Below are 23,316 nucleotides of genomic sequence, written 5' to 3'. Positions count from 1 at the left end.
AACAGTTTGAAAATAAATATAAATATGAAAATAAATATAGACATTAAATATTGGAAAATGGAAAGTCACAATTGCACAAATTGCTTTAAGACTTCACGATCTTTTCCAGCGACTCGAGAAGTATATCAGCTAATTCACACACAGACACACACGCGCACACGGTATATGTTAGCTTCATTCCTATCACCAAAACATGGATACTAAGGGCCACACAGTTTTAATATCTTACCATGATGTTTCTGGAAAACCAACATGGGCCGCAATCGCACGGCCCGGTCGCCACAGCCGCCAATGTTGATACCAACGCTCTTCCCCTTTTTTAAGATAGCATCGCGCTGCGGGCTATCCCAGGCAATGAAAGTGCCCTGGCCCTTGCCTCTCAGATTCTGGAATTCGTTGGGGTATTGCTTCGCTAGGCGCTCGAGGCCGGCATATAGGTAGTCGCCCGTGGCAGCCGTGTGGTTGACCAAATCCAAGCGCTTGATCTCCTCGATGATTGCGCGGAAGATAAGGGCACGAGCTGGGTCACCCATCCACGTGTTGAATTGACGGTATGGCTTGTTGGGGCGAAGGAGGGAGTCTCCGTAGAAGTATCCAGCAGCCTGGGCCTTCTTGGAGAAAGTGACGATATCTGGTGGGGTTTGGAGGTTCCAGTGGTCGTGGGCCCAGAACTTTCCAGTGGCCCCAACGCCGGTTTGTACCTCGTCAACGATCATGAGGACGTTGTTTCGCTTTGTAATCTCGCGCAGGCCCTGGAAGAAAGCCGGGGAGGCATGGTTGTCTCCACCTTCGGATTGAATAGGCTCAACGACGATAGCAGCGACAGGGTTATGGAATTCTTTGATGATACGTTCAACTTCTGCCAAGCATCGCTTCTCCTCCTGGGCGTTCTCCGCGGCGAATTCCTCTAGAGGGTATTTCAGGACCGGGAATGGAGCCTGGGGCCAGTCGAATGCAGGGATATCTAGTTTGTGGATCGGCTTGCTTCTCGTGGTGGAAAGGGTACCAAAAAGACGGCCGTGGAAAGCAGTTTTGAAGGACATAATAGACAGGGGTGGGGAACCAGGAGCCTGGTTTAACATGGTGGATGCAATCTCGGCCTCGGTGAATTCGACCTCGGGGCCACCACGTACAGATTGTCGGTGGTACATAAACGCAGCCTTGTAAGCGGTTTCGTTGGCATCAGAGCCAGCCGTGGCAGTGAACACCTGGTTGAGGCCTTTGGGTGCGACAGTGAGCATACCGGACTTGAGGATAGCTGCCCAATCGTGGGACGGGAAGTTCCCTAGTGCAGGACGATTGACCAGAGCGTTCACCATCTGTGGAGACTTCGCAGCGGCAATTAAGGTAGGGTTATTGTAACCAACCGGGATTGAGGCAATTTGGGCATATCTAGGGGGGATGTGTGTGTGTTTAGCACAGTCAATTCCCACGACATTTGGAATGTGATCTCAATTTAAAACGGTTAACACACTAAGAACTTACACATCCAATAGAATATTTCCGTCAAGATCAGCAATACTACATCGTAGCAGAACAGGTTAAAAGAAAAATGCTTCCCAAAAGATATATTCACCAGTTTAGGGTGGTCTTGGGGCATGCTCCACTTACTAGTTTCCGATGCTAACATCATAATTTGAAATCATATTGATGCTTCTAGTATCGAAGACCTCTCCTAGTTCCGCAGATGCCTTTTGGTTTTGGGGGCCAGGGATGGGTGTTTTCACAATGGGGCCGGTTGGCTCGCCGGGGAAGAATGGTTTGGTCGCGGCAGCACTGGCACGAAGGTTCTGTGTGGTAGCGAACGACCGGCCCGATTGAAGCTGTGAAAGCCTCTTTAGACCGGCGCCCAAGCTGGAGACTGATCGAGAGATGGCGGCCATCGTGGGTATGCAGATGGAGAAAGAAAGGATTTCGGAAGCGTGTAACCACCAGTAACCAGTCACTTAGCTAACTGGCCAGCCAACAGCGCAGTCGAAGCTATGCCAGTAGCTATGTCTAAGGGCTGCAGCGATAAGATAGGAACAATGTAACAATGTAGATCGAGCTTGGCGCCAGAGGTATCAGCCCGTATGAAGACAGATGGTGAAAAGGTAATGCCAAAAAGATAATGCCAAAAAGGGAGGAAGGGGAAGATCTTGGAGATATTAATATAAGACGGTTTGCCGCAAAGATGCCGCTCCGGAGCCGCAGCTCCCTCGGTGCCAAGACAAGTGGGTCCGGGCCAAAGCCATGGTCCAGGGCTGAGAGCCGCATCGGAGCTCTAATTGGAGGGCGCTCCGTTCCAAGGTTGCTTCCCCGCATCATGTGCCTCAGCCGTTTCGGCGATTCTGTCCATTCATTCTCCGTGTGAGCTCCCACCTCATCGTCGGCCAGGTGAGTAAGCTTGTTGCAAAGTCACCGGCTGTGGTTGTGGCGGTGTGAGACTGTAAAAGACTGGAGCTTGGTTGTCGGGTTAGATACTAACTTGGTATTCACCAATGTCTCATAACTTCGGCCGTTGAAGACTGGATTTGTTTGGGGGATGTCCATTGAAATTTCTCGTGTACTATGTAGAGGGACTTTTTCCTGCATACAGACACCCACAATTTGGTTTTCCCGTTCTACAAACTTGCCGTGCTACTAACATAGTAGATTCAGTGATTTTGACATACCTATTGCAGACTAGCGCCCCCCACAGTCTTTCTAGCACATAACAGTTTACTGAGATATCAGGATTTTATCTTTGTTCATTTACAGCCGAATTTTCAGCTATCTATGGAGTAGTTACATATTCTTCGACGCTCCCTACTGCACCTGCGAGTGCTAAGTACTTATACGCCCTGGCAAGAGTCGTTAAGAACAACCAGACATGAGCAGACTGTACCTCCAACCCATCGTGGCATTCTGCACCCTCCCTTACGTGGCTCATATGGAGACACTATGGTCACTTTTGATGTGATTCATGGAATCCGGGTTGGGGAAAACCACTGGGCCCAAATTCTTGCTGTCAGAGTTGTCAATGCAAGCCCCAGTTATCCAATTGCCACTGAGGGTATTACGACTGCAGTTGCCAGGCTGTATGATCCTCTCTACTTTGATCACACTGATGATGGAGTGGACCCTTTTCTTCTTGCCAAATACCACATTATTCACGAACTACCCACGGATGAGTCATCCTCACACATTGTTCGGCTCGTTCTGATTGAGTGCATTCCTGGCTCTTCAACCCAGGAGCTTCGCTCGCGGGGTTTCTCCCAGCCGGAACGGGAACAAATTATAAAATACATTATTGAGGCTGAATCCAACATTTATACCAAGCATGTATTCCTTCGTGATCTTACACCCAAGAAATGTCTTGATTGTGCAGGATCCCGAGTCCAAAGAAAACGGATTTAAAAGGAATTGTTCTCTTAGACTTTTTGAATGAATGTATTGTCTCGAGACTATTCTGGGAGGCCCGAGCAAGAGCAGAAATATCTACCGGGACTTATATATCCCTTTGCTTCGTTGGCATAAGATATTGAGGCAGGTGGATGATTTCCCTGGCTGGGTTGACTGGGATTATCAACGTTGGCTTCGCGCTCAATTTGCACATACAGCGTGCTTGGTCACATCACTTATGAAATCACGGTTCCTTCCAGATTTTTTTTTTTTTTTTTTTTTTTTTATATTTGAAAGAGCGAGTATGGAGCTGGGTGATGAGGGTCTGTATTAGGTTCTCGAGTACAAGAATATAAAAACTTTGCGATTTGACGGTCGGAAACCCCCGATTGCTCCTCAGACACACGCTGCTGCGACAATCGACGGGCGCCGTTGGAAGATTCTTCGCTTCCGAGAGGCAATGCAATTAAACCGTCCAAACAAGCCATGAATCAATCACTCCAAGGAATGCAAGGACATTGCACTGTTCGATTGGCTAAGTATTCTTATTTTCGACTTCGATGGTGTGAACGAAAACGGAGAGCAACCCCGTACCAACAAGGATCACTTGCTCCAATAATTCAAGCCAATTTCGATGTTTTCTCCTCGGCATGATCTACATGAGCCTCAGAAAGGAAGAAACTTGCCAAACTGTGGTAATTTGGCATTGGGCCTCCGAGCTCCTACCCTGTGCTGGGTCTTTTTGTTACACAGTTGTGGCAACAAAAGTCTCTCAGATTGAATTCTATTTTATTAGAATCTATATATTTTTTTTTATATTTTTATCATTTCAACATTCCCTGTGCAAAGTGTTGAATATCTCCATTTGCTGTAATCTGTTTATTCTCTACTTCGTCTGTCTTGTTTGTTCGTTTCCTTGTCTACCTTGATTTCCCTTCTTCCAGCCTAGGAGCTTTTGTCCGCTGCTTTGTATATATATATAAGATATTTACTAGGAATAAAAAAACGCGACACTAAATTCAAAGAACAAATGGGTCTTTAATTTTATATCATCATACTGGGGGAATATCCAGCCAGGGACAAATAATATTTCTGGCAATGGGACCTGTTTAAAAAAAATTTTTTACTCCTGGTCCCCTAGAATCATCATACGGGCCAGTCTATAATCTGTAGTGAACATGCATTTGTTTCATGTTTGTTTCCCCGTTTTATTTTTATGATATCTGACTTGTATTAATTAATCTATCTCCATGTTCCATATATTGGTTGGAGTTTGTACAGATGTCGTGAGTTTGCTCAGCGTGCCTTTCAGAGCAACAACTACCTATCGTGATTCAAACAAGGCAAATGAGGGGTGTGGGGGGCGGATGGAAAAAAAAGGGGAGAAAAAAGAAAAAGAGAATGGATGGACAATCAGGGAATCGAACCCTGGACCACCCCCAATGTTTTTACAGCAACCTTTTTGGAACTGCTAAGGGGGTATTATACCACTAAACCAATTGCCCCTGTTCTCTTATTGATTTGCGGGCCGAGAATTCCATGTTCCAAGTTGTGCGGTTAGTTTATTGATTGGTTGACTCTTGGCATTTCACCCCAAATTGCATCTTTCTCATGTAGATATAAACTATATTATACTAAGAACAATCCTTTCTAAATTACATTAAGACAGTCAATATTCCTGTTACCACTAGGCAAGTGTTATTGTGGTTGCTGGTGGTCGGCATGTCCCGAGCTAGTTGCCAACCACGGCGCAAAATATTTATCATACCGAGATCTAGATGATTCTGACCGGGATCAGCTAGATGACCCGCGGCATCCACTACACTACTATCATGAAGTATACAAGAAAACAGTTGCATATAAGTACTTGATATGAACTAGAAAGTTGGAAAGGGAAAAAAAAGGGGAAAAAACAGAAAATTGCTCTGATGAGATATGAAATCCCATGAATGGACAGCAACCGTCACTCAAAGCTCATATGGCATCACTCTGTTCCTGCAGCGCAAGAAGATGACAATGAGGCAATCTTCGAATAATAGAGGAAAACAAAAATAGGATAAACATTCGCCCAATCAAAAGACGACAAGGAAGACCTATTCTATATATTCTATGTGTATTGACGTCACATTACGAGAGTGAAAAAAGATGGACGAGAAGTGCACCATATAGAACAGTTGTTATATCATCCTCAGGTGTCACTGCAGCATCCAATGGACCATGGATATGGATAAAAGGTGGGCGAGTGCTCAAAGCGGACGACGGGGGTCCAAAGATTTACGACCCGTCTCTGCAGTGGTTATCCAATCTGCCTAATATTCAACGTCTAATATGCCAGGGCAAGTTGTCCCCCACTTAACAATGAGCTGTCCAAAGACGTCATATGACTCTTTTGACAGCGTTGAGTAAATGCACGCCTTGTCCACAAGCGTGCTTAGGAATCCAGCTTGTGGTTATTCTCGAGGCTTCGGAAGTGACTTCATAAACTGTCCCTCCCCCCCCCAAATCGCCACTCTCCATAAATATTCATCCATCTTATTAGGCTCTGGCTGCGTATGAACCGTGAGTGAAGATGTTAACACTCAAGAAATTTGTAGAGTAGAGATGGGACCTGGGGTAGGGACCGAAAAGAGCACTCTTCGCGTGCTTGCCATTAACGTTGGTCGAACAACATTATGCCATACGCCTAATCTGCATTCTCCCGGAATGTCTGCAGCACCGCGCCGCGACTCCCATAGCTCAGCGTAGTTTTGAGCTATCTATCCCCACAGATTCCGATAGAGTAGTACGTCATCTAGAAGTATGGGCCCTCGAACAACGTAGCCCACAACCAACTCTGTTCGTCGTTTAATCAAACGGAACAGCTAAATCGCTTCGACAAGTCAGGGCGCGAATAGTTCTTTCCCAGAACCCCCAACTAACGCGCCTAAAAATCCACCTTTCGCACGGATCCTCCAGGAAACATTAGTTCCTTTTTGGCCACCGTCTCCAATCCAAGAGCTAACTGCTGCTACTACCGCTGCTGCGTCGTCGCGAGGAACACGAATCCAGAGTATATCTTTATCCCGGGGAGTGGTTTCTATCTTTAGGATATCAATTGATATGGAGGTGCCGGATACACCGAGGAATTGGGAGAGGGCCGAGGTAAGATATGTACGTGCTGTCAGCTCATCCAGGGTTGACGATGACAGATTTGGTTGAGTAATTCTGGGTAATATTTGAAAGCTAAGTTAGCATCTCGGAACCCTGGGTTCTAAGTATAGTGGAGAAGCGTGTGCATGGGTTCTTCTTACAGTTGAAGCCGGAGATATGACCATGGCGGCTTGCGGGATGTGAAATTGATGGGGAGGCCATTGCTAACTGCAGAAGCATCAGAAGTTCTTTGCTTGCTTGTATTATTTTCAGGAAAAAAAGAGGATTTTTCTCCGAGGGAGCTTGTCATTGTTCTTTTAAAGGAAGTAAAGGTAATCCTATTGAAAGGTTTTGCTCTGACATCTGTGAGAGTTGGACGCGCGCATTGATTATTTTGATGGGATGATTGGATTGGGGTGGTTCGTCCCTCTCTTCTGGTTTTCGCTGTCAGTAACTAACTAGTCGCTTAGAAGCTTTGTGAAGCCGCCACAAGAAATAGCCGCGCCTGGGCACGCTAATTCAAGTTTAGTAGCACTTTCACCCGAAATTGTTTGGTGAAGCAAAAGCCTGGTTATTGGATGAATGAAACAATTGAATGGTAAAAAAAGAAGTGTGATATAATCTAACCGCGTAATTTCATGTTTTGGTGATTGCACAACGCCAACCAGAGCATCGGAAAATCCCATTTTAAGCATGGGCACATGAATGAGAAGCATTAACTTGATACTTTCTCCTAGAAGGGGCTTTCAAATGGTGACACTGGTTTTCATCAAAGTTGCAAAGCTAACCTTTGCTAGCACTTTCATCGCAGTGAATCAGATGGTGAATGTTGGCTTCCCTTGCCCCTCTATCTTTCCCATCGCAGGGTGTTAGCTACTTCGGCACTTAGGTACCTAGGTGGCCAGCAACATCTTCTTTCCATCAGTCTGGCCACTCTGCTTCTTAACTGTAGGAAAGTAGATAGCAAGCGTTTTTTGAGATAGTGAACCCAACTGGCTGCAGACAACTACGAATCGTTCACACCATGCGCGTGTTAAAAGCTTATACACATGAACGGAGAAGGGGCAATCTGAATGTAGGGGGAAAGAAGCTTCCTACCACCTGTAAAAAGAAGCCCACAATGCCGAGAACGCTATGGATGGTTGAAGAGACACCGAAATATATCGTGCAAGTATATGTAAACGCTTGGAGAAAAAATAACTATACTGTCAATACATAAAGACCATGTGCTTATCCATAAAATTGAGATTTTCAACTTCGGGCGAAAATAGTATTCACTGTCCATTCAAAACTAGCAGAATCAACAATGGCAATGGCTATTCAAAATTCATCCTTTTCCCTGTGGAATGGCTTGGTGGAGTATACTCTCCTTCACTGACTCGTATAGCCGGCCTCGTCTTTCTAATGCGAGGATGAAAGGGCAGGAGGTGGTATCCCCTTTCCTGTGCAATGTCATTCTTTTTTCTTTCCGTCCTTGGGCCTAACTCATCTAGTAGCTTCGAGGTCGTCCATCCATTCTAGTTCTATGCTAGAAAGCAAGGCTTCTCCTTTTGTTTGAGCAAAGGAAGCAGGTATTCCGTTCTGTATATCAGCACCCATCTGTGAAACTGGTTTCACGGTAGACGCTACACTATTAGTTCCTGATACATCATCCATCTTAACAATTCCGGGACGAGAAGCAGGTCTTTGGATCCCATTTGCCAATTGAATAATCGAATTACCGAAGCTGGTCGACGGTACCGATAAAATAGAGAAAAAAAACCATGGCGTCGAATCCTAAACGTAAGTGTCACTGACACAGGAGTACGATTTTAACACAGGAAGCTCTGACAACCTGACCCAGGACGGCCACCACGCCAGCATAGTGCGGCATCTCGGTCCAACGTGCTGAACATCACCGAGCCCATGCCCGGTCAGACAGACTGGTCTGTCGATAATCTCCCGGAAATTTTATATGTCTTTAGACCAACCGCCCCCCAAGTAAGGTCACATAACAAAATGCCTATGAAACCGTCGCCTTGGGATTCCGGGCAGGACCTGCGGATCTTTGATATTCTGCCGGACAGAATATCAGCCAATGTGGAAGAGTTTCGGGTTGAAGCCTGGATGCGTCTGGATCGGCGCATCCAGCTTCATGATATCACAGATCGTATGCATCCTGAATTTCGCATAGCAAAAAATGCACTCCAGCAGCGCGGAGTCAGGTTTCGCCAGGCTTTCAGTATACTCTCCTGGGGATCAGGAAATAAACAAACTCAGGTTGTTGCGGAGCAGCTTGAGAAAGAAATGGAAGCTAGGGGAATCGATCCAGCGTTGAATTCCACTCGCGGTTTGACGCCAGGTTTAATCAACTTGGCTTTGGGTGAGGCAGGCGGGAGAATCCCTGTGCCTGAGGCATACAAACAACGCTTTCAGGCGTTTGCTAAAGAGCAACAGGAGATGATTCAGCAACTTCCAACAATGGATACGCCCGTATTGGTGGAGCATACCCTCAGGACACCGGAAGTGCAGCAGTTGTTCATAGATCTGCCAGTTGAGTCACCCGACCATATGCAAGACGTTCTTCCAGGATTAGCGTCACCAACAAATCCGCCGAGCCAACTGATCAGCCATGACATTTTGGATGACAATGTCTCTCATGATCGCACCTCGCAGGAACCTATAGAACAGAGAGATGCTACCCCTCAAAATTCAGATGGAATATACACGAACGTCAGCCAGGATGCGTGCTCAGTTCAGGAAGAAGGAAATGTGGATTGTCCAGAAACAACCGCCCCGGGTGCGTCAAATGGTGTTCACTTGCCGCTTGAAAATGGTCCTTACCTTGGAATCCCTTGTTACGGAGATCCCTTGGAGATCAAAGAGGAGCCGCCGACACCAACTAAAGTTCGAGTTTCTCGAGTGCCTATCGAACTCTTGATGCAGCAGTATGTCGATATCCCATACTGCTGGAAACTTGAAATGTTTGAAGCAATGCATAAAATTCATGCTGTAATGGCTCCAATAACTCATCCGGACGACCCCTTCCAGGGAGAGATGGTAGCCGATGAATGGGAATTATTTCCAACCATCCCTAACGTCCCTTTTGACTATCTGGATTTCGGAGACTCAAGGGACCAACCGATCGAATATGAGAAGATGGAGAGAGCAATGAAATATCAGCGAGAATACGACATCGATATAGACTATTGTGAGCAGTTGCGGGCTTCGTGCGGGCTGAATTTTGCTTGAGTGACCATCGGATCAATCGAGATTTTTTTTTTTCCGTGCCAATGTGCTTCGTGTGCGTATATCACGCAAGATACGTTTTTCGGGATACGACTGGAATGTCATGGTTATGATTTTGATGACCCAGCCAGTTTCTCATTTGTTATGACGTGGATGAAAACGTTTGAAGATCTAGGGCTATGCTGGACACGCCCATGTACTGTACTTAGTTATTTGCTAGAGAGCTGTTGAATTGTTGTGTCGGACAAATCCAATTCACAACAACCGATAGTCATTTTAGAAGTCTTGTACTTTAGAAAAACATCAGACTTTACCGGATATCAACGCCTACCTAACTTCCGGTCATAATGGGTGGACAGGGTGATGTTATTTGTGGGGCCGCCAAATTTCGAGTCCCTTACCGTGGCTGAATAGTGGAAACAGAAGTAAAGGGACACTCAGCTCAAGAAGATGACTGAGTATCGGGTCCGCATCCGGAGGTTAAAAGAGCTTCATAGAAATCCACTAAACAATACCGAGATCATATCGCACCCTTGATCGTTATGATTAAGATTATCGAAATATGGTCAAACGTTGTATGTCAGAGAAAGTAGATTAGAAGCTGACACACGAGTAGAAAAATGTCCCGGTAAATCCGTTCGAGGAGATCAGGGAGTACGGAGGTCGTAGTTAAAATAAGGTTAAGGTTGCACTAGCCATGATGGGATCGCGGTCCACGTTGCACATTCCATGGTTGGCTTGCAGAGCCGCCCCTTATCTCAACCAAGGTCGACCGCGATCCAATAAATCTAACATTTATTAACACATTGACGATGGGGATTCGCTCTGTAAAGGCGCATGTATTTCACTGATATTCTCCTTGGAGGATATTACCCTGGGGGGCGTATTTTTGTATTGCCCCATGGAGATGTCAATGAGCAAGCTCTGGGGATCAAGTCTGCAGTTATGTCTCCTAGTTTGTAGGTCGATTCGGCAGACACTACTGGGGAATGAAAGCTAACTTAACTAGGGACAAAATGATACATTCTATTTGCTCGTTAACTCTGACTTGGGTGTTCTTTGTCGCTTATCGGGTTCGGGATTTGTCCCTTGAGGTCAGTGGTCCTGAACGGCAGGAAAGTTTTGCGGCACATACGGCCCCTTATACCCTAAACGAAATGCTGTTCATATATTTCAAATGTACGACCTAGCATTTGGAATATATTTTGTGGCCGGATATGCTCTAGTTCACTCTGTTTCGAAACCTCCAGCGCCTTCGTTGCCTCTCTTTCACCCACCTGATCTTAATGGCCCCCGTTCCTCCTTGCTGTTGCAGAGTTTAAGAAGCTGCTGTTGATCTTTATTTGGCGTTTGTGTATGTGGTTTTGTGTTATGAGCAGTGTTAAGTGAATTATTCGCGACCAGGCTTCGCCGTTTCAAGAGCAACTGCTATCTCGCTTCGGCTCTCTTAGATTCTCTCCTTTTTCTTCTACTTTCTTCTCATCTCGCAATAGAAGTTCTCACCTTACCTTCACCTTTGGGTCTTCACACTCTATATCCTTCCACAAACCATTCAATCCCAAAATTTGTTGTCAGAATTCATTGAATGCCCTCTCTCAGCCAACCAGAGATTAGAAACACCTGCTGCACCAAGTTTCCTTATTCTTCATGCTGATTGCAAATCCTGTAACAGGCTCTTGTTTTGTGAACTGATTAAACTTCAAAAGTTAGACAGATTTCAGCTGTTTGCTTATGAGCTTTATCACTCCCAGAAAGTTTTGTCAAGGATTGTGAAAGTAGGCATGGCTGAACAAGGAGAAAACCAGTCAGCTCCTATATCAGCTGTAGTCCCAGGTCTGTTGATATGGTTTCATCACTCTTGTTTATATGCTAATATGATTCAAGAAACCGCATCTGCAGTGTTTCAGTGTCAGCGTGAGTGAATTAGCCTTCTATCCCCTTCCTTCATCTACCTTTGTATTTAAGATTGTTTGTCCAGATCCATTTCCACCGGACACAAACCACACTTGCCAGAATGCTGCAACTCAGGGCTACAGTGCCGAGAACCTCCCACCGCTTTTATTCCAGCTGGATCCCCCAATTGAGCGTTCGACTACTGTAATTCCCAACTTGATCGAGAATGGCCAAGAGGTTCTAGACTACGACGGAGGTGTGATCCACGACTTCCCTTTCCTGCCACGCTACATATCGACACGGCCATCGGCCTGGCAGCTGGAGTTTTGGATGAGGTTGGATCTACGACTGACATATCGGGACATTAAGGCCCGAATGACAGTTGGGAAGAACCTCCTACCAAGCGACAACTCCCTTAATATGCGGCGAGAACGGGAAGCTCGCGCGCCTCTTGGGTTGTCATGTTGGACAACCCGGCGCGGAGGGGTGACGAGGACTGAAATAGAGCGGGTGGAAAAGCTAAGTCAAGACCAGGCCAGTTTGTGCTTCCACTTTCGCACGATTAAAACTGTATGGCTGTTAACCGGAATATCCTTCAGCAGGTGTCGCTCAATACCACAATGGACGTGGAATATTCTGACGAGCCCGCCAATGGACGGTTATCTGTGCCAAAGTGCCTTCGGGCAAGAAACCTTGTTGGTATCCCCGCAGCCTGTTACCCTTGGGACACGTTTCTCATGAACAAGCGATTGCATGTCCCGAGTGCCAGGCTGGCGGAAGCGTTAGCTCTTCATGAACAGCTGTTGGAGGCTGTTGCGAACTCCAATGTCAGCGACTGGCGGGAACTCCCGGGAGACCAGCTTCCCCTTTCCTGGAACAGAAAACGGGGAAATGATCGACGAACAAAAGTATCTGGGCCGAGCAGCGTTTCTCGACAAGTAGCACCCCACCCAACAGAAGGGGTGGGCGAAGAAGCCAATCCGGATCTGATTGATCCCAGCGATCGTGCAAATAACGACAATGACCAACAAGTTGGGACTACCAGCCTCCTCAACTCGTTCCAGGGGCCTCATTTCTCAGAACCCGCTGCCCTCAATGACCAAGTTACTGAGACTGGTCAGGCCAATATTCCGAGCAGTGTCGATTTCTACAATACCTGGGGAGAGATGGATCAGGGGGCTTCACAAATCCCAGCCGCTGATGGGTTTCCAAATGATTTTCAATTGCCGGTAACTGGGCATGAGCTTGGGGTTATGTACCACGGGCCACTGGCGCCAGGAGCGACATTTAGCCCAGCCGGTTATGTCGGTTATCAACCGAACCCGTTTGTCGCTCTGAGCCCCCATTCCTATCAGCAAGGGTATAATCCGTACGCGGCGCACCCCATCCCTGCGTCCACCTCCCATCAGTACAACCATTTTGGTCCTCAGCCGCAGCCTCAGCATCATCACTTCGACCAGCAACAGCAGCCACAACTCTTTGTTTCCGTGACCCAGACTACCTCACAGAGCGGCCACTACCAGCTTGGGCCATCAGCACCCCAGACGCAATTCCTGAGCAACCCGCAGCACTCGCTCGGGCAACCCGGTTCACTTGATCATATAGACACCGGGTTTGATACGTCATCAAATCAAACCTTGCAGAACAATCCGTCGACACCAGTCAACCAAGGACAGGACGAAAATGAGTCTTACAGATTCAACGGCTCCGGGTCACACTCCATTCGTCAAAACCTAAATCATCGCCTGAATACCGACATGGATACTGTCATGCAGCGAAATAATCCATTTAGATCTATTCACGAAGGCTCCGGTCCGTTTAGTTCGTTCGAAGATTTCCTGGAAGATGAAATGTGAAGTCAAGTCGACAATCAGAGGGCCACTGCTGGATTATAATCTGCAACCAAAGATTGCACTCAAACCATCTCTATACGTTACTTTTAATTTCGGGAAGTAACAGGAAGGTGTAATTGGTCTCTTTTCTCATACCTCGCATTCTCCCTTACTCTACTGTGGAGTATAGGAATCAGCCAGCGCCACAAGTTCTAAAGTTTTCTTTTTCTTACTTTTCTAAGGGCAGCTGTATGAAATTGTGTTTCTATCATTTTCCTTTAAGATACCCAAAACCAAGTGAAACTAAATCTCTCCTTTGCAGAATGTAATAATTTTTGCATTTTGCGTTCTATCCCTTGCAGATCGTTTCCGATTTCAAAATTTCCAATTTCAAAGTTTCTCTTGTGGTCCAAATGAACCAATTGTTGCCTCATGGATTTTTCCGGCAGCTCATGGCCATTCCACCTAAGGACAGGATACCCGGACCAGCAATTCCAAAATGAACAGAGAAATGATTCGACATTTTGTATGGTGCTTACGAACAAGCCTCTTATACAGTATTGATTATCTCTGTTTTCTCTCTGAATTTTGTGATGGTTTCCATATCCCATTTCTTTCTATTTCGGTTATTTCTTCCTATTTGTTTTCAGTGATTATGTTTTGAATTGCTTCCCCATGGACTCTCCAGCTGGCCACGGATGGACCCTGAGGTCGGCGTTGTTGACTTCTTCCCGGGGTTTCTTTCTTTCTTTTCTTTTTTTTTTTTTTTTTTTTTGCTTTGCAAACTCATAATGCCGTTTACTCTTTGTAATGTCTGGTGGCCTGGATCTCAAGTTTTTGTATGCCCTGGTTCGGATTTGCTACTTATAAAAGGACATCTCTCCCAAGCTTGTAGGTGTGGAATAACGAACTGAAATTCTAAGTACGATGGATTTCCCTCTAACATCTGGTTTCCCAGGCCAAAACATATCGGGCAAAAAATTGCGGCCAACAATTTATAAGACATACATCATGACACAGTAAACTATTCATAAACTATTATCACTTACCTCCACTTCAGTCAACTACCATGCACGGGGGGTAGTTTGATTCAAAGAAGCAGAAGGCTATCCAACGACGAAAACCCGGCCGCCACCCCTCCTTCATCACTTTCTTTCCCCTTAGTCCTCAACAGCCAGCCTCCCTGCTCATTGTGCAATATCTCGCCGTTATTCCTCCAAAGGACAGTACCAAACATTCCTAATTCACTAATAACATGCCCACTAAGCACTGCCCCATCACTGCGCAGCATCATGTTTTTAGCCGCATCAGGCGGCTGAATCAGCTCCATAAGAATCCATCCCTTCCAATCCTTCTCCGGGATGGAACGGAGGAATCCCGGAATCGCATCGCGGTAGACATTGTTGCCACCTCCCTCACGCTGCGGTTTCAAGACGTGGTGAACTGCCGTTGAGGGGTTGAGGGCAAGATCGCGACCAAGACCGGAGGTCGAGAGGTCATATTGCGGAGCGAACGTTGCGCGGATTTTCTCGATTGTTTGAGCGTGGGTCTTTGGGAGGAAATGGGCCAGATGGTCCGTCTCTGCGTGGGGGTCTGCGAGTTCTTGTTGCACTTTCTTGCTGCCAGAGAGCTGGCTGAGGACTGAAGGGCATTTTATCGCCGCGGATCGCTCTAGGTGCGTTCGGGCAGCCCACGCAGAGTCGTCTGGGTAGTCAGCCGGTCCGTAGAAGCCGCGTAGATAAATTGTTGTCACCTCGAACGTAGTGGTGACAGCGTGGGGGGGAGTGTATATTAATGGCCTGGCAGGGTTGGAGGAGGGGATGGAGGTTAGTCCCAGGATATCTGTCGTTGTGAGTCGGAAGACGGGGATTTTGTGGAAATCAGTAAGACGGGTGGACAATTCCAGCTGGTCGAATAGGTTTCGCTCCCCGGCTTGAACGACAAATAGGATGCATAGCAGTAGCGGGGATTCTGATTTCGACGGGCCATATGCAATATGGGCCGATGCAAGACCGTTGGCTAGGGTCGCAACGGCGGTATTTGGTGGGGGCTTGTGGTCTTTCAGGATTGGATGTGGCGGATATGTAATGGGATTTCCAGGAGGTAAAGACAAGAGATCCGTGTGTAGTGCGGTGACAAGTGTTGAGAGGCCCCCAAATGAGGAGGAGATGGTGTTAAATTCCACTTGTTTGAGAGATGGCTCTGCCGAGCCAGGTGGTCGATGGGTGATATAATCGGATCGGAAAAGGCCTAGAGCGAGTGGCTGAACGTATCCTTCCCTTTGTACGCTGAGATGAACCTTCCAGAGGTTTGCGATGAAGTCATCCACGTCCTTGAGTCTAGCACATCGTCTCAGTCAGTAATCGGAGAGCGGTAGCGGAAGCTTAATATAGAAATTTTCCCATTTTACTTGTTTCTCTAAAAAAGGGTGCTACGGAAATAAAACAATTCAGCTCACTCTTCAATAATCTTCCCCAACCACGTTTCATCGCAGCTTATCCTCGCATATAATTCGTTGTACTCTCGCTGGATTGCTGTCGCATAGTCAAAGCAAGATTTGGGGAAAAGGCTGGGGAAAAGAGTGACGGGCGCATTAGTTGCTAACGCGCGTTGGGAATCCAATTCCGTCTCTATAGGGGCTAGCGACGGTTTGACGCAGAGTCCGTGATGTAGAGTCCATGCTTTTACCGTGGAGAGAAGGTATTCTTGCTGCTCAGGGGTTAATGGTGGGGGATAATTGACATATACGGAATTGTCCATTGGGAAGAAATACAGGCTTGACAACGACAAATTGATGAGAGCGCTCTATCTGTCCACCTGCATTTCCAACGCCAAACGAATGCGGGGAGAGACTCTTGTATATAAATAGGGCCAAAGAGAAGTTGATATGTAATGCGCGTCCTCCGTTGTTGGTCAACTTTCGGCCGGAAAAACTTGCAGTGGGGGTCCACGAGCATCCACCAAAAACCCTTGATATATTCAGTCAACCACGTCTCTGTTCTCTCAATGCTGGTGGGTTAACGTATTTCTTCCCCGCAACGATCCCGCCTAGCCCAACCATCACCGAATGATGTGCTGGGAGTGAGCCGTCTCCATTGATCTGATTACTAATGCTGTTGATTAACTAATTAAACGCCCCCGCCTCACCATATTGGCAAAAGAGTCGTCGCAGATATTCCGCTGCCAGCGTCATTCACTGGGTTGGCGTCAAATAGATCCAGTTGGAGAGCTTGTCAAGCTAACTCCTTCGAAGCGCTGGGTAGACAAGGCACAACCCATGCCTAGTTACTATTCTCAGCAGCATTCTTTATCTCAATGCTTTCTTTGAAGTCAGCTTGTACTGCTCTGAATTGGGCGCGTAGCGCATCAGGGTGCCAGAAGCGCCCAGCCCTTTCTTTCCAGTCCCAGAGAACACAACTACTGTACCTCTGCGCTCAGTATGAATGGAGCAGTATTCATTTAAATTGGAGTTAATTTGCCGTTTAACTCCTTCCCTGCCCATTTTCCCAAGTTGCAACTCTGCTTAGCACCGCTGGCCGATATAAAACTGATATCCTGAGAGCAGTGGTACGCCATGGACGGTTTCGAGGATGACGATCCCTTTGAGTGGTCAATCGATCAAGTTATCGCTCACCTTTGTCATTCCTCTGCGCCGTGGGCTCGTTCTTCGCTTCCTCGTCCCGACTCAACAACCCTCGAGACATCCCTTCGAGAGAATGATGTCACGGGAGAAATACTACTCACAGAGATAAACAAGGTGACGCTGGCTCAAGATTTAGGTTTGAAATCACTTGGGCAGCGCGCTACAATATTTAGAGCAGTCGAGGAACTACAGAAGCGGTCGCGAAAATACGCAGAATATATACAGTCACGCCAGGTCAACCCATCTTATCCTATCGAAACCACACGCCAAACCGCGCCCAGCTCGAGCCGCCCCCCCGAGACACCGTTTCATGCCATTGCTTCTGCTGGGGCTGGCCCCGCTGCGCACAGTAGGACAACTGCTGTATCCCAAAGTCCCAGCAGAGTATCGGAGGCACAGAGGCAGGAAACAGCTTATTTGGCAGCCACAGGCAGTGCTTCAGTGAACTGTCGGTCAAACGAGGCTTATGTCATTGATAGGACCGGGAAAAAACGTCGCAAGTTATTCCTGAGACAACGCCAGTCCCATAGAACTGAGACTTGGGAAGAGAACTCTAGGATTAATCGATCTTCTGCTTATCTAGGGCCTACAAAGGTGACACTTCCAGATCTCTTTTACAATAACATGGAAGACAGTGACGACGAAGCCTTTGTATTGGAGGGAGCAAAATGCCCCATTGGCCAAAAACGTTTTGTGAACAAACGTGTCCAGCACTACTTTCTAGAGGAGCACTTTTCAATACAAACTAAAGAAGGAAAGAATGCCGTTGCCATATTTCCATACAGCTCGAAAATTCTACCTCCGGGCGAACTACAATTTTTCACGCTATTCACGCAGGACCAGGGGATTGTCAAGGTCACAAAAGAGGACATCATTGACTGGCCTCAATTCAAGGAACGAGATGAATTTGACTACCTGCTCGACAAGTACCCAACTGAGGCAGATCAAGGCTTACCACCTTACGGGGATTCTGGGTCGGAAAACGAATATGACTCCGATACATGGCAGGAGATCAAGATCGAGGAACGGGAAGTAGAAATCGAAAAGCAAAAATCGAAAATACTATCTGGTCCAGAAGTTGACGGCATTATTGACAGATATATTGAGCTCACTTCGCGAAAGTGGTGTGACCAGAAGCTGCCAATTCAGCAACGTAAAGCTCAACGGCTGTGGTTGTCATCGAGAAAGTGGGATACAAAATATTCCGAAATCAAATCCGCACAGAGTACCATTGCTCATTTAGAGCGACGTTTGAAAGCACTTCGAAAGGCCATAAAAGATACTTCCTGGTCAAAGGTGAACGAGGTACAACAGCAATGCCAGTCCATGGAGGAGACTGTTTTCAATAGGGAAGCGCAAAAGTGGAAAATATCTGTGTTAGAACTCGACACATGTCCTCCAAAGCCTCCATCTGCGGCTACTCCTGCCAAGCCTCCAAAGCCCTCGATACCCGAGGATGAGGAGTGGCTAAGCTCTGAAGGCAATGATGAAGATATCGATGATATCAATGACTTTATTGTCCCGGACAATGATGTGCCTGTTTCGGATCGATCGGGGGATAAAAGAGAGCCTTCCAGACCCGCTCCAACCTTACCCAGAGAGGCACAAGCTAGTGAAGATGTTACTACACCCAGGTTTTTGCGAGAACAACGCGTTCAAAATTCTAGTTCCTCAGAACCCAAGTCTGTTCGACAACGGTCTGCTGAGCATGTTCCGTTGAAAAATTCAACCTCACCGGCACAATTACGAGAGATGAAACAGTATCTTCAAGGGCCGATTGAGGTTGTAGATTTAACTAAAAGCTCAGATGAGACATCTGATCATAATTTCGATATTCAAACTCCGCCTCTGAATCCTGTTAATGATACCGCACTTCCGCCTCCTTCACCGCGATCGAAATTGCTTCACGACTTCACTCGGGTTAAGAAAAAAAGACAGGGGACATCAGAATTACAGGTTTTGGACCCGGTATACATCGCGGAAACAGCCCGTATAGGCTGGTCAGTGCTCGAGGAGCGACTCGACCGTGACCGTTTATTGAGCAAACTAATTTGGTCCATGCTTCAGCAGGAGCGTCGTGATTTGCACCAATTAACCAATTCAATCGAATTAGAAAAAGCAAAAAAGCGTGTCCGGAAAGCTTTACGCAGTGTATTACATCACTCCTATCAAATCCAAAATAGTCGCAAGCATACCCTATTTTTGAGGATAGCCGCACTTTATACATCCTGGCTTCGCTGCAAAAAGATATCGGCCATGCAAGGCATCCCAAAAGCGTTTATTGAGGGTACACTGAGGGATAAAAATAGTTACGATGTTTTTCATCCTAAGCTTTGTGAAGCTCTCAAAGCATTTTTAGACGTGAAAGATCCGGTAACAAAGGCTGCTGCTGGGAAACCACCGGAAATTTCCACAAACAAAAGTGATGAGCCGGAACGTTCCACTTCCTCTCAAATCTCTGGGGCTGAGCAAACTCAGGACCAGGATCTTCAAGAACTTTCCTCAGGTTCTGAAATCGAAGCACACCGCACTCCTCACAAAAAACGAAAAAGAGCTGTGAAAGAGAGTCAAGAAGCCATGGACAGTCAGAGAAATGCTCAGCGACGTGTTGAGCTTCAGGAAGAGCAACGGGAACTACTTGCCCGCAGGCTACGGGGAACGGGTATAAGCAACACAGATCCAGAACGGCAGGTCGTTAGCTTTGATGATCCGGTGATATATCTTCATCGTCACATCGGTGCGCGAGTGAAACCCCACCAACTAAGCGGCATTCAGTTCATGTGGCGAGAATTGATCAAGGATGAGAAACGCCAGGGGTGCCTTTTAGCTCACACAATGGGACTGGGGAAGACGATGCAGGTGTAAGTATGCCTTTTTTTACCTAATGAATTGTTTCTAACACACAACAGGATATCGCTTTTGGTGACCATCGCCAATGCCGCCGCCTCTGACGACCGTAGAGTGAGGAACCAAATTCCCGAAGCCCTTCGACGTTCTCGTACCCTTGTGCTATGTCCGTCCTCATTAATCGAAAATTGGTGGGAGGAGCTTTTGATGTGGACGCCTAGTGACTCTCAGACCAGCCGCAACATTGGACCGTTTCGCAAAATTTTGCCAACACTTCAACTTGAAGAACGCCTAGACGGGATAGCGTCCTGGTACATGGATGGTGGTATTTTGCTCATGAGTTACGACATTTTCAGGGCATTGATTCTCAATAAAGCAACAAAAATTCGGCCATCAGCACTCGATAGAAAAACTCATGAAACAGTTAGGAAGCATCTTCTTGAAGGGCCAAGCATTATTGTCGCGGATGAAGCTCACAAGTTGAAAAATAGAAATGCGGGAGTTGCTGAAGCATGTCGGGAATTCACGTCAAAAAGTCGCATTGCATTAACAGGGTCTCCTCTTGCTAACAATTTGAGTGAGTACTATGCAATGATAGATTGGATCGCACCCGGCTATCTTGGAGACTTCATACAATTCAAGGCCAAGTATATTGAACCGATTCAGGAAGGCCTCTATGCGGATAGCTCACAGTGGGAACGTCGGCAGTCATTAAAGAAGCTACAAGTTCTGAAAAAGGATATCGATCCAAAGCTTAACCGAGCAGATATTTCAGTCCTCAAAGGGTCTCTTCCACCAAAAGTTGAGTTTGTAATCACCGTTCCGTTAACTCCACTTCAGGAACAAGCATATAACACTTATGTCGCTGCCCTTGCGGCTAATAACGATAATGTTGGGAATCCAAAACTATGGGATTGGTTGTCGATCTTGTCACTTCTGTGCAATCATCCAGGTTGTTTTATGGAGAAGCTCCGAGATCGAAGCAAAGGTTTCCAGAAGCCGCCGTCAAGCCGGGTGTCCCCTGATTCCGATTCTGAAATACCAGAGGACCCTTCGATACCTCAGGTTCTCCTCTCTTCTGAGGTACTTGCAAGGATAGAGAAAGATTTCCCCACCGGCATGGACATGTGGTCACTCGAGCTGTCGCATCGAGCACAAGTAGCGGATCAAATCATTGAACGCTCTATCGCGGCAGGGGACAAGGTGTTGTTATTTTCACATTCAATCCCGACCCTCAACTATCTTGAGCTTGTTTTAAAGCAAGCAAAACGAAGCTACTCCCGACTTGATGGGAAAACGCCTATTGCTACACGCCAGATAGCTACGAAGAACTTCAACTCGGGTTTCGACTCGCAAGTTTATCTGATCTCAACAAGAGCTGGAGGGCTAGGCCTCAATATCCCGGGAGCAAATCGGGTGATCATTTTCGACTTCCAATTTAACCCTACATGGGAAGAACAAGCCGTTGGGCGAGCGTATAGGCTCGGGCAGCTTAAACCGGTATACGTCTATCGCTTTCTTGCAGGAGGGACATATGAGGATGTTATGCATAATAGAGCCGTTTTCAAAACCCAACTTGCATTTCGCGTTGTTGACAAGAAGAACCCTATCCGCTGGGCGTCCAAGAATATTAGTGACTACCTTTTTAGTCCAAAGTTCGTTCCACAAAAGGACCTTTCGGAATTTAAGGGGAAAGACCCAGCGGTTCTTGATAGGATTCTTGCAGGGCAGAAAAACATCAGAAAGATCGCACTCACAGAAACCTTCCAACGTGAGGATAACGACCAGTTGACTCCAGAGGAGGAAAAAGCCGTCCAGGAGGAGCTTGACGATGAACGGCTCAAACGGAACGATCCAGTTGCATGGGCCAAAAAGCAGCAGGTGCAAGAGCCACAAGTAACGCCTCGACGATCAATTTTTCCTCATTCTCATCCTCTGTCGATCATGAGAAGCGCTCAACATCCTTCCAGTTATAGAGCATCTGATCTTGTACCTTTATCTGCAAATTCTATCCCGCCAATGACCAGCCTGGCCGTAGGTCCACCTGCGCTGACACCAGACACAAGCCTCTTCAGACCTGCCAACCAACCAAGGTTCACAAATGAGACCAGGGTATTGTCATCGTTCTTCTCCGATATCAACGGAAATGCGGCCCTAACACCACTGGCGCCGTCCCAAGCCAGCCCCAACGGCCCATTACTGCCCAATGGCGACGCAAATCAACCTTCTATTCCACCACCACCACCACCACCAGCAACAGCAGCAATAGCATCATCCAGCAATATTCCGAGCAGCTCAAAAGTGGTCATCAGTCAAAAGAGACCTAACAATGTGGACAAAGACGACGGACATGTAACAGGAACCAGTAATGGAAGTAAACGTCTAGCAATCGGGCAGGAAAACCAAGTCGAGACAAATGCTATCTCTGCTGTTGGAAAAGAAAGCGAGACACCTCAATCTAAGACCGGTACGTCAGGTTGCCGTCAGCAATAGGGATTTGAAGATTTTTATTGTTTTATCTGCGTCGCAATTCTTTATATATATCCGTTTCTTCTTCTAACATTAAAACTCTCTCCCTCTCCTCCTTTCTCTCCCAGTGTAACTCTCTAACTATCCTCCATGTCAACTGAAATTCAACAACTCTACCAACTCTGCCAAGGCGGTATTGCGATGAATATTCTTCGGGAACTTCGCATACATTACCCAAATATGTGGCCCAGGAGAACTACGCTACTCAACTTTCATCCCTACTTCAGGGAGGCAACAGTCGTACCCAGAGACTTTTACCCTATGAAAGACAACTTTGAGACACTACCCTTTTATCACCCTTTACTATGTTTTTTCATTTATTTATTTTTGTCTCTTTGTTCATTGCTCTCTTTCCTGCACGGTGCAGCCTTTTTTAACTTTCAGTTTCAACGATAGATACCTCATATATGTTTTACTATTCCTTAACATTATTGCAAGTTCAGGCAATTGCCCATTTTCCCCCGATGTTCCAGCAACTCCCATTTTCCTTCTATCTTCCACTTTTAAGGGCCCTTGGACACACGTGTAGTGCGGAGGTATATAATATTCTAGCAGGAACTGAGCAACTAATCAGCATTGTATCCGGGACAGAGGTGTACTTTTCTTTTCACGTTTTGACGACGTTAATGCCATGTGTCTCTGACTAAACCTACTACTCTCTCCTTTTAATTGCTTGTTTTATTTATTGCATGCTTTTGTTATGGCTGCATACTACAGAGGGAGGTGGAATTGCTTTATTTCATCTGATGGGTAGAACTGGTGAATTTGGTATGGGAAGTATATTAGAAGTTGATTCAGTGCTGTTGTTTTTCTAATCACATACTTCTTGATTTTATGAGGGGTCAATGAATG

The 23,316-nt window shown here is 46.6% G+C and overlaps 7 protein-coding genes and 1 non-coding gene across 8 annotated transcripts; 4 read left to right on the top strand and 4 right to left on the bottom strand.

The window, feature by feature from the left end:
- Window positions 1-85: 85 nt before the first annotated feature.
- HCBG_05473 (4-aminobutyrate aminotransferase) lies at window positions 86-1,883 on the bottom strand (the record flags this gene model as incomplete). Its single annotated transcript, XM_045432522.1, has 4 exons — window positions 86-129; window positions 230-1,392; window positions 1,486-1,521; window positions 1,612-1,883. 4 exons carry the CDS (start codon window positions 1,881-1,883, stop codon window positions 86-88), a joined length of 1,515 nt encoding a protein of 504 aa, XP_045286638.1.
- Window positions 1,884-2,922: 1,039 nt separating this feature from the next.
- HCBG_05472 (uncharacterized protein) lies at window positions 2,923-3,853 on the top strand (the record flags this gene model as incomplete). The annotated part of the gene is made up of 2 exons (XM_045432521.1): window positions 2,923-3,357; window positions 3,698-3,853. The coding sequence occupies 2 exons, from the start codon at window positions 2,923-2,925 to the stop codon at window positions 3,851-3,853; spliced, it is 591 nt and encodes a 196-aa protein (XP_045286637.1).
- Window positions 3,854-4,769: 916 nt separating this feature from the next.
- HCBG_11042 lies at window positions 4,770-4,868 on the bottom strand. Its single transcript has one exon. It is a non-coding gene; the product is annotated as a tRNA-Ala (tRNA).
- A 1,374-nt stretch (window positions 4,869-6,242) lies between these two features.
- HCBG_05471 (uncharacterized protein) lies at window positions 6,243-6,802 on the bottom strand (the record flags this gene model as incomplete). The annotated part of the gene is made up of 2 exons (XM_045432520.1): window positions 6,243-6,567; window positions 6,654-6,802. 2 exons carry the CDS (start codon window positions 6,800-6,802, stop codon window positions 6,243-6,245), a joined length of 474 nt encoding a protein of 157 aa, XP_045286636.1.
- Window positions 6,803-8,255: 1,453 nt separating this feature from the next.
- HCBG_05470 (uncharacterized protein) lies at window positions 8,256-9,723 on the top strand (the record flags this gene model as incomplete). Its single annotated transcript, XM_045432519.1, has 2 exons — window positions 8,256-8,274; window positions 8,336-9,723. The coding sequence occupies 2 exons, from the start codon at window positions 8,256-8,258 to the stop codon at window positions 9,721-9,723; spliced, it is 1,407 nt and encodes a 468-aa protein (XP_045286635.1).
- A 1,778-nt stretch (window positions 9,724-11,501) lies between these two features.
- On the top strand, window positions 11,502-13,469 carry HCBG_05469 (uncharacterized protein; the record flags this gene model as incomplete). The annotated part of the gene is made up of 3 exons (XM_045432518.1): window positions 11,502-11,553; window positions 11,699-12,183; window positions 12,216-13,469. 3 exons carry the CDS (start codon window positions 11,502-11,504, stop codon window positions 13,467-13,469), a joined length of 1,791 nt encoding a protein of 596 aa, XP_045286634.1.
- Window positions 13,470-14,336: 867 nt separating this feature from the next.
- HCBG_05468 (glutathione synthetase) lies at window positions 14,337-16,529 on the bottom strand (the record flags this gene model as incomplete). Its single annotated transcript, XM_045432517.1, has 2 exons — window positions 14,337-15,784; window positions 15,904-16,529. 2 exons carry the CDS (start codon window positions 16,203-16,205, stop codon window positions 14,536-14,538), a joined length of 1,551 nt encoding a protein of 516 aa, XP_045286633.1.
- Window positions 16,530-17,019: 490 nt separating this feature from the next.
- HCBG_05467 (uncharacterized protein) lies at window positions 17,020-22,729 on the top strand (the record flags this gene model as incomplete). The annotated part of the gene is made up of 3 exons (XM_045432516.1): window positions 17,020-19,949; window positions 19,998-22,402; window positions 22,692-22,729. The coding sequence occupies 3 exons, from the start codon at window positions 17,020-17,022 to the stop codon at window positions 22,727-22,729; spliced, it is 5,373 nt and encodes a 1,790-aa protein (XP_045286632.1).
- Between the last annotated feature and the right edge of the window lie 587 nt (window positions 22,730-23,316).

This window comes from Histoplasma capsulatum (assembly GCF_000150115.1).
Source record: "Histoplasma capsulatum G186AR genomic scaffold supercont2.7, whole genome shotgun sequence".
In the NCBI taxonomy this organism is placed as follows: Eukaryota; Fungi; Ascomycota; class Eurotiomycetes; order Onygenales; family Ajellomycetaceae; genus Histoplasma; species Histoplasma capsulatum.
The sequence above is the reverse complement of the archived record's forward strand: the minus strand, read 5'-3'. Positions and strand labels throughout refer to the sequence as shown.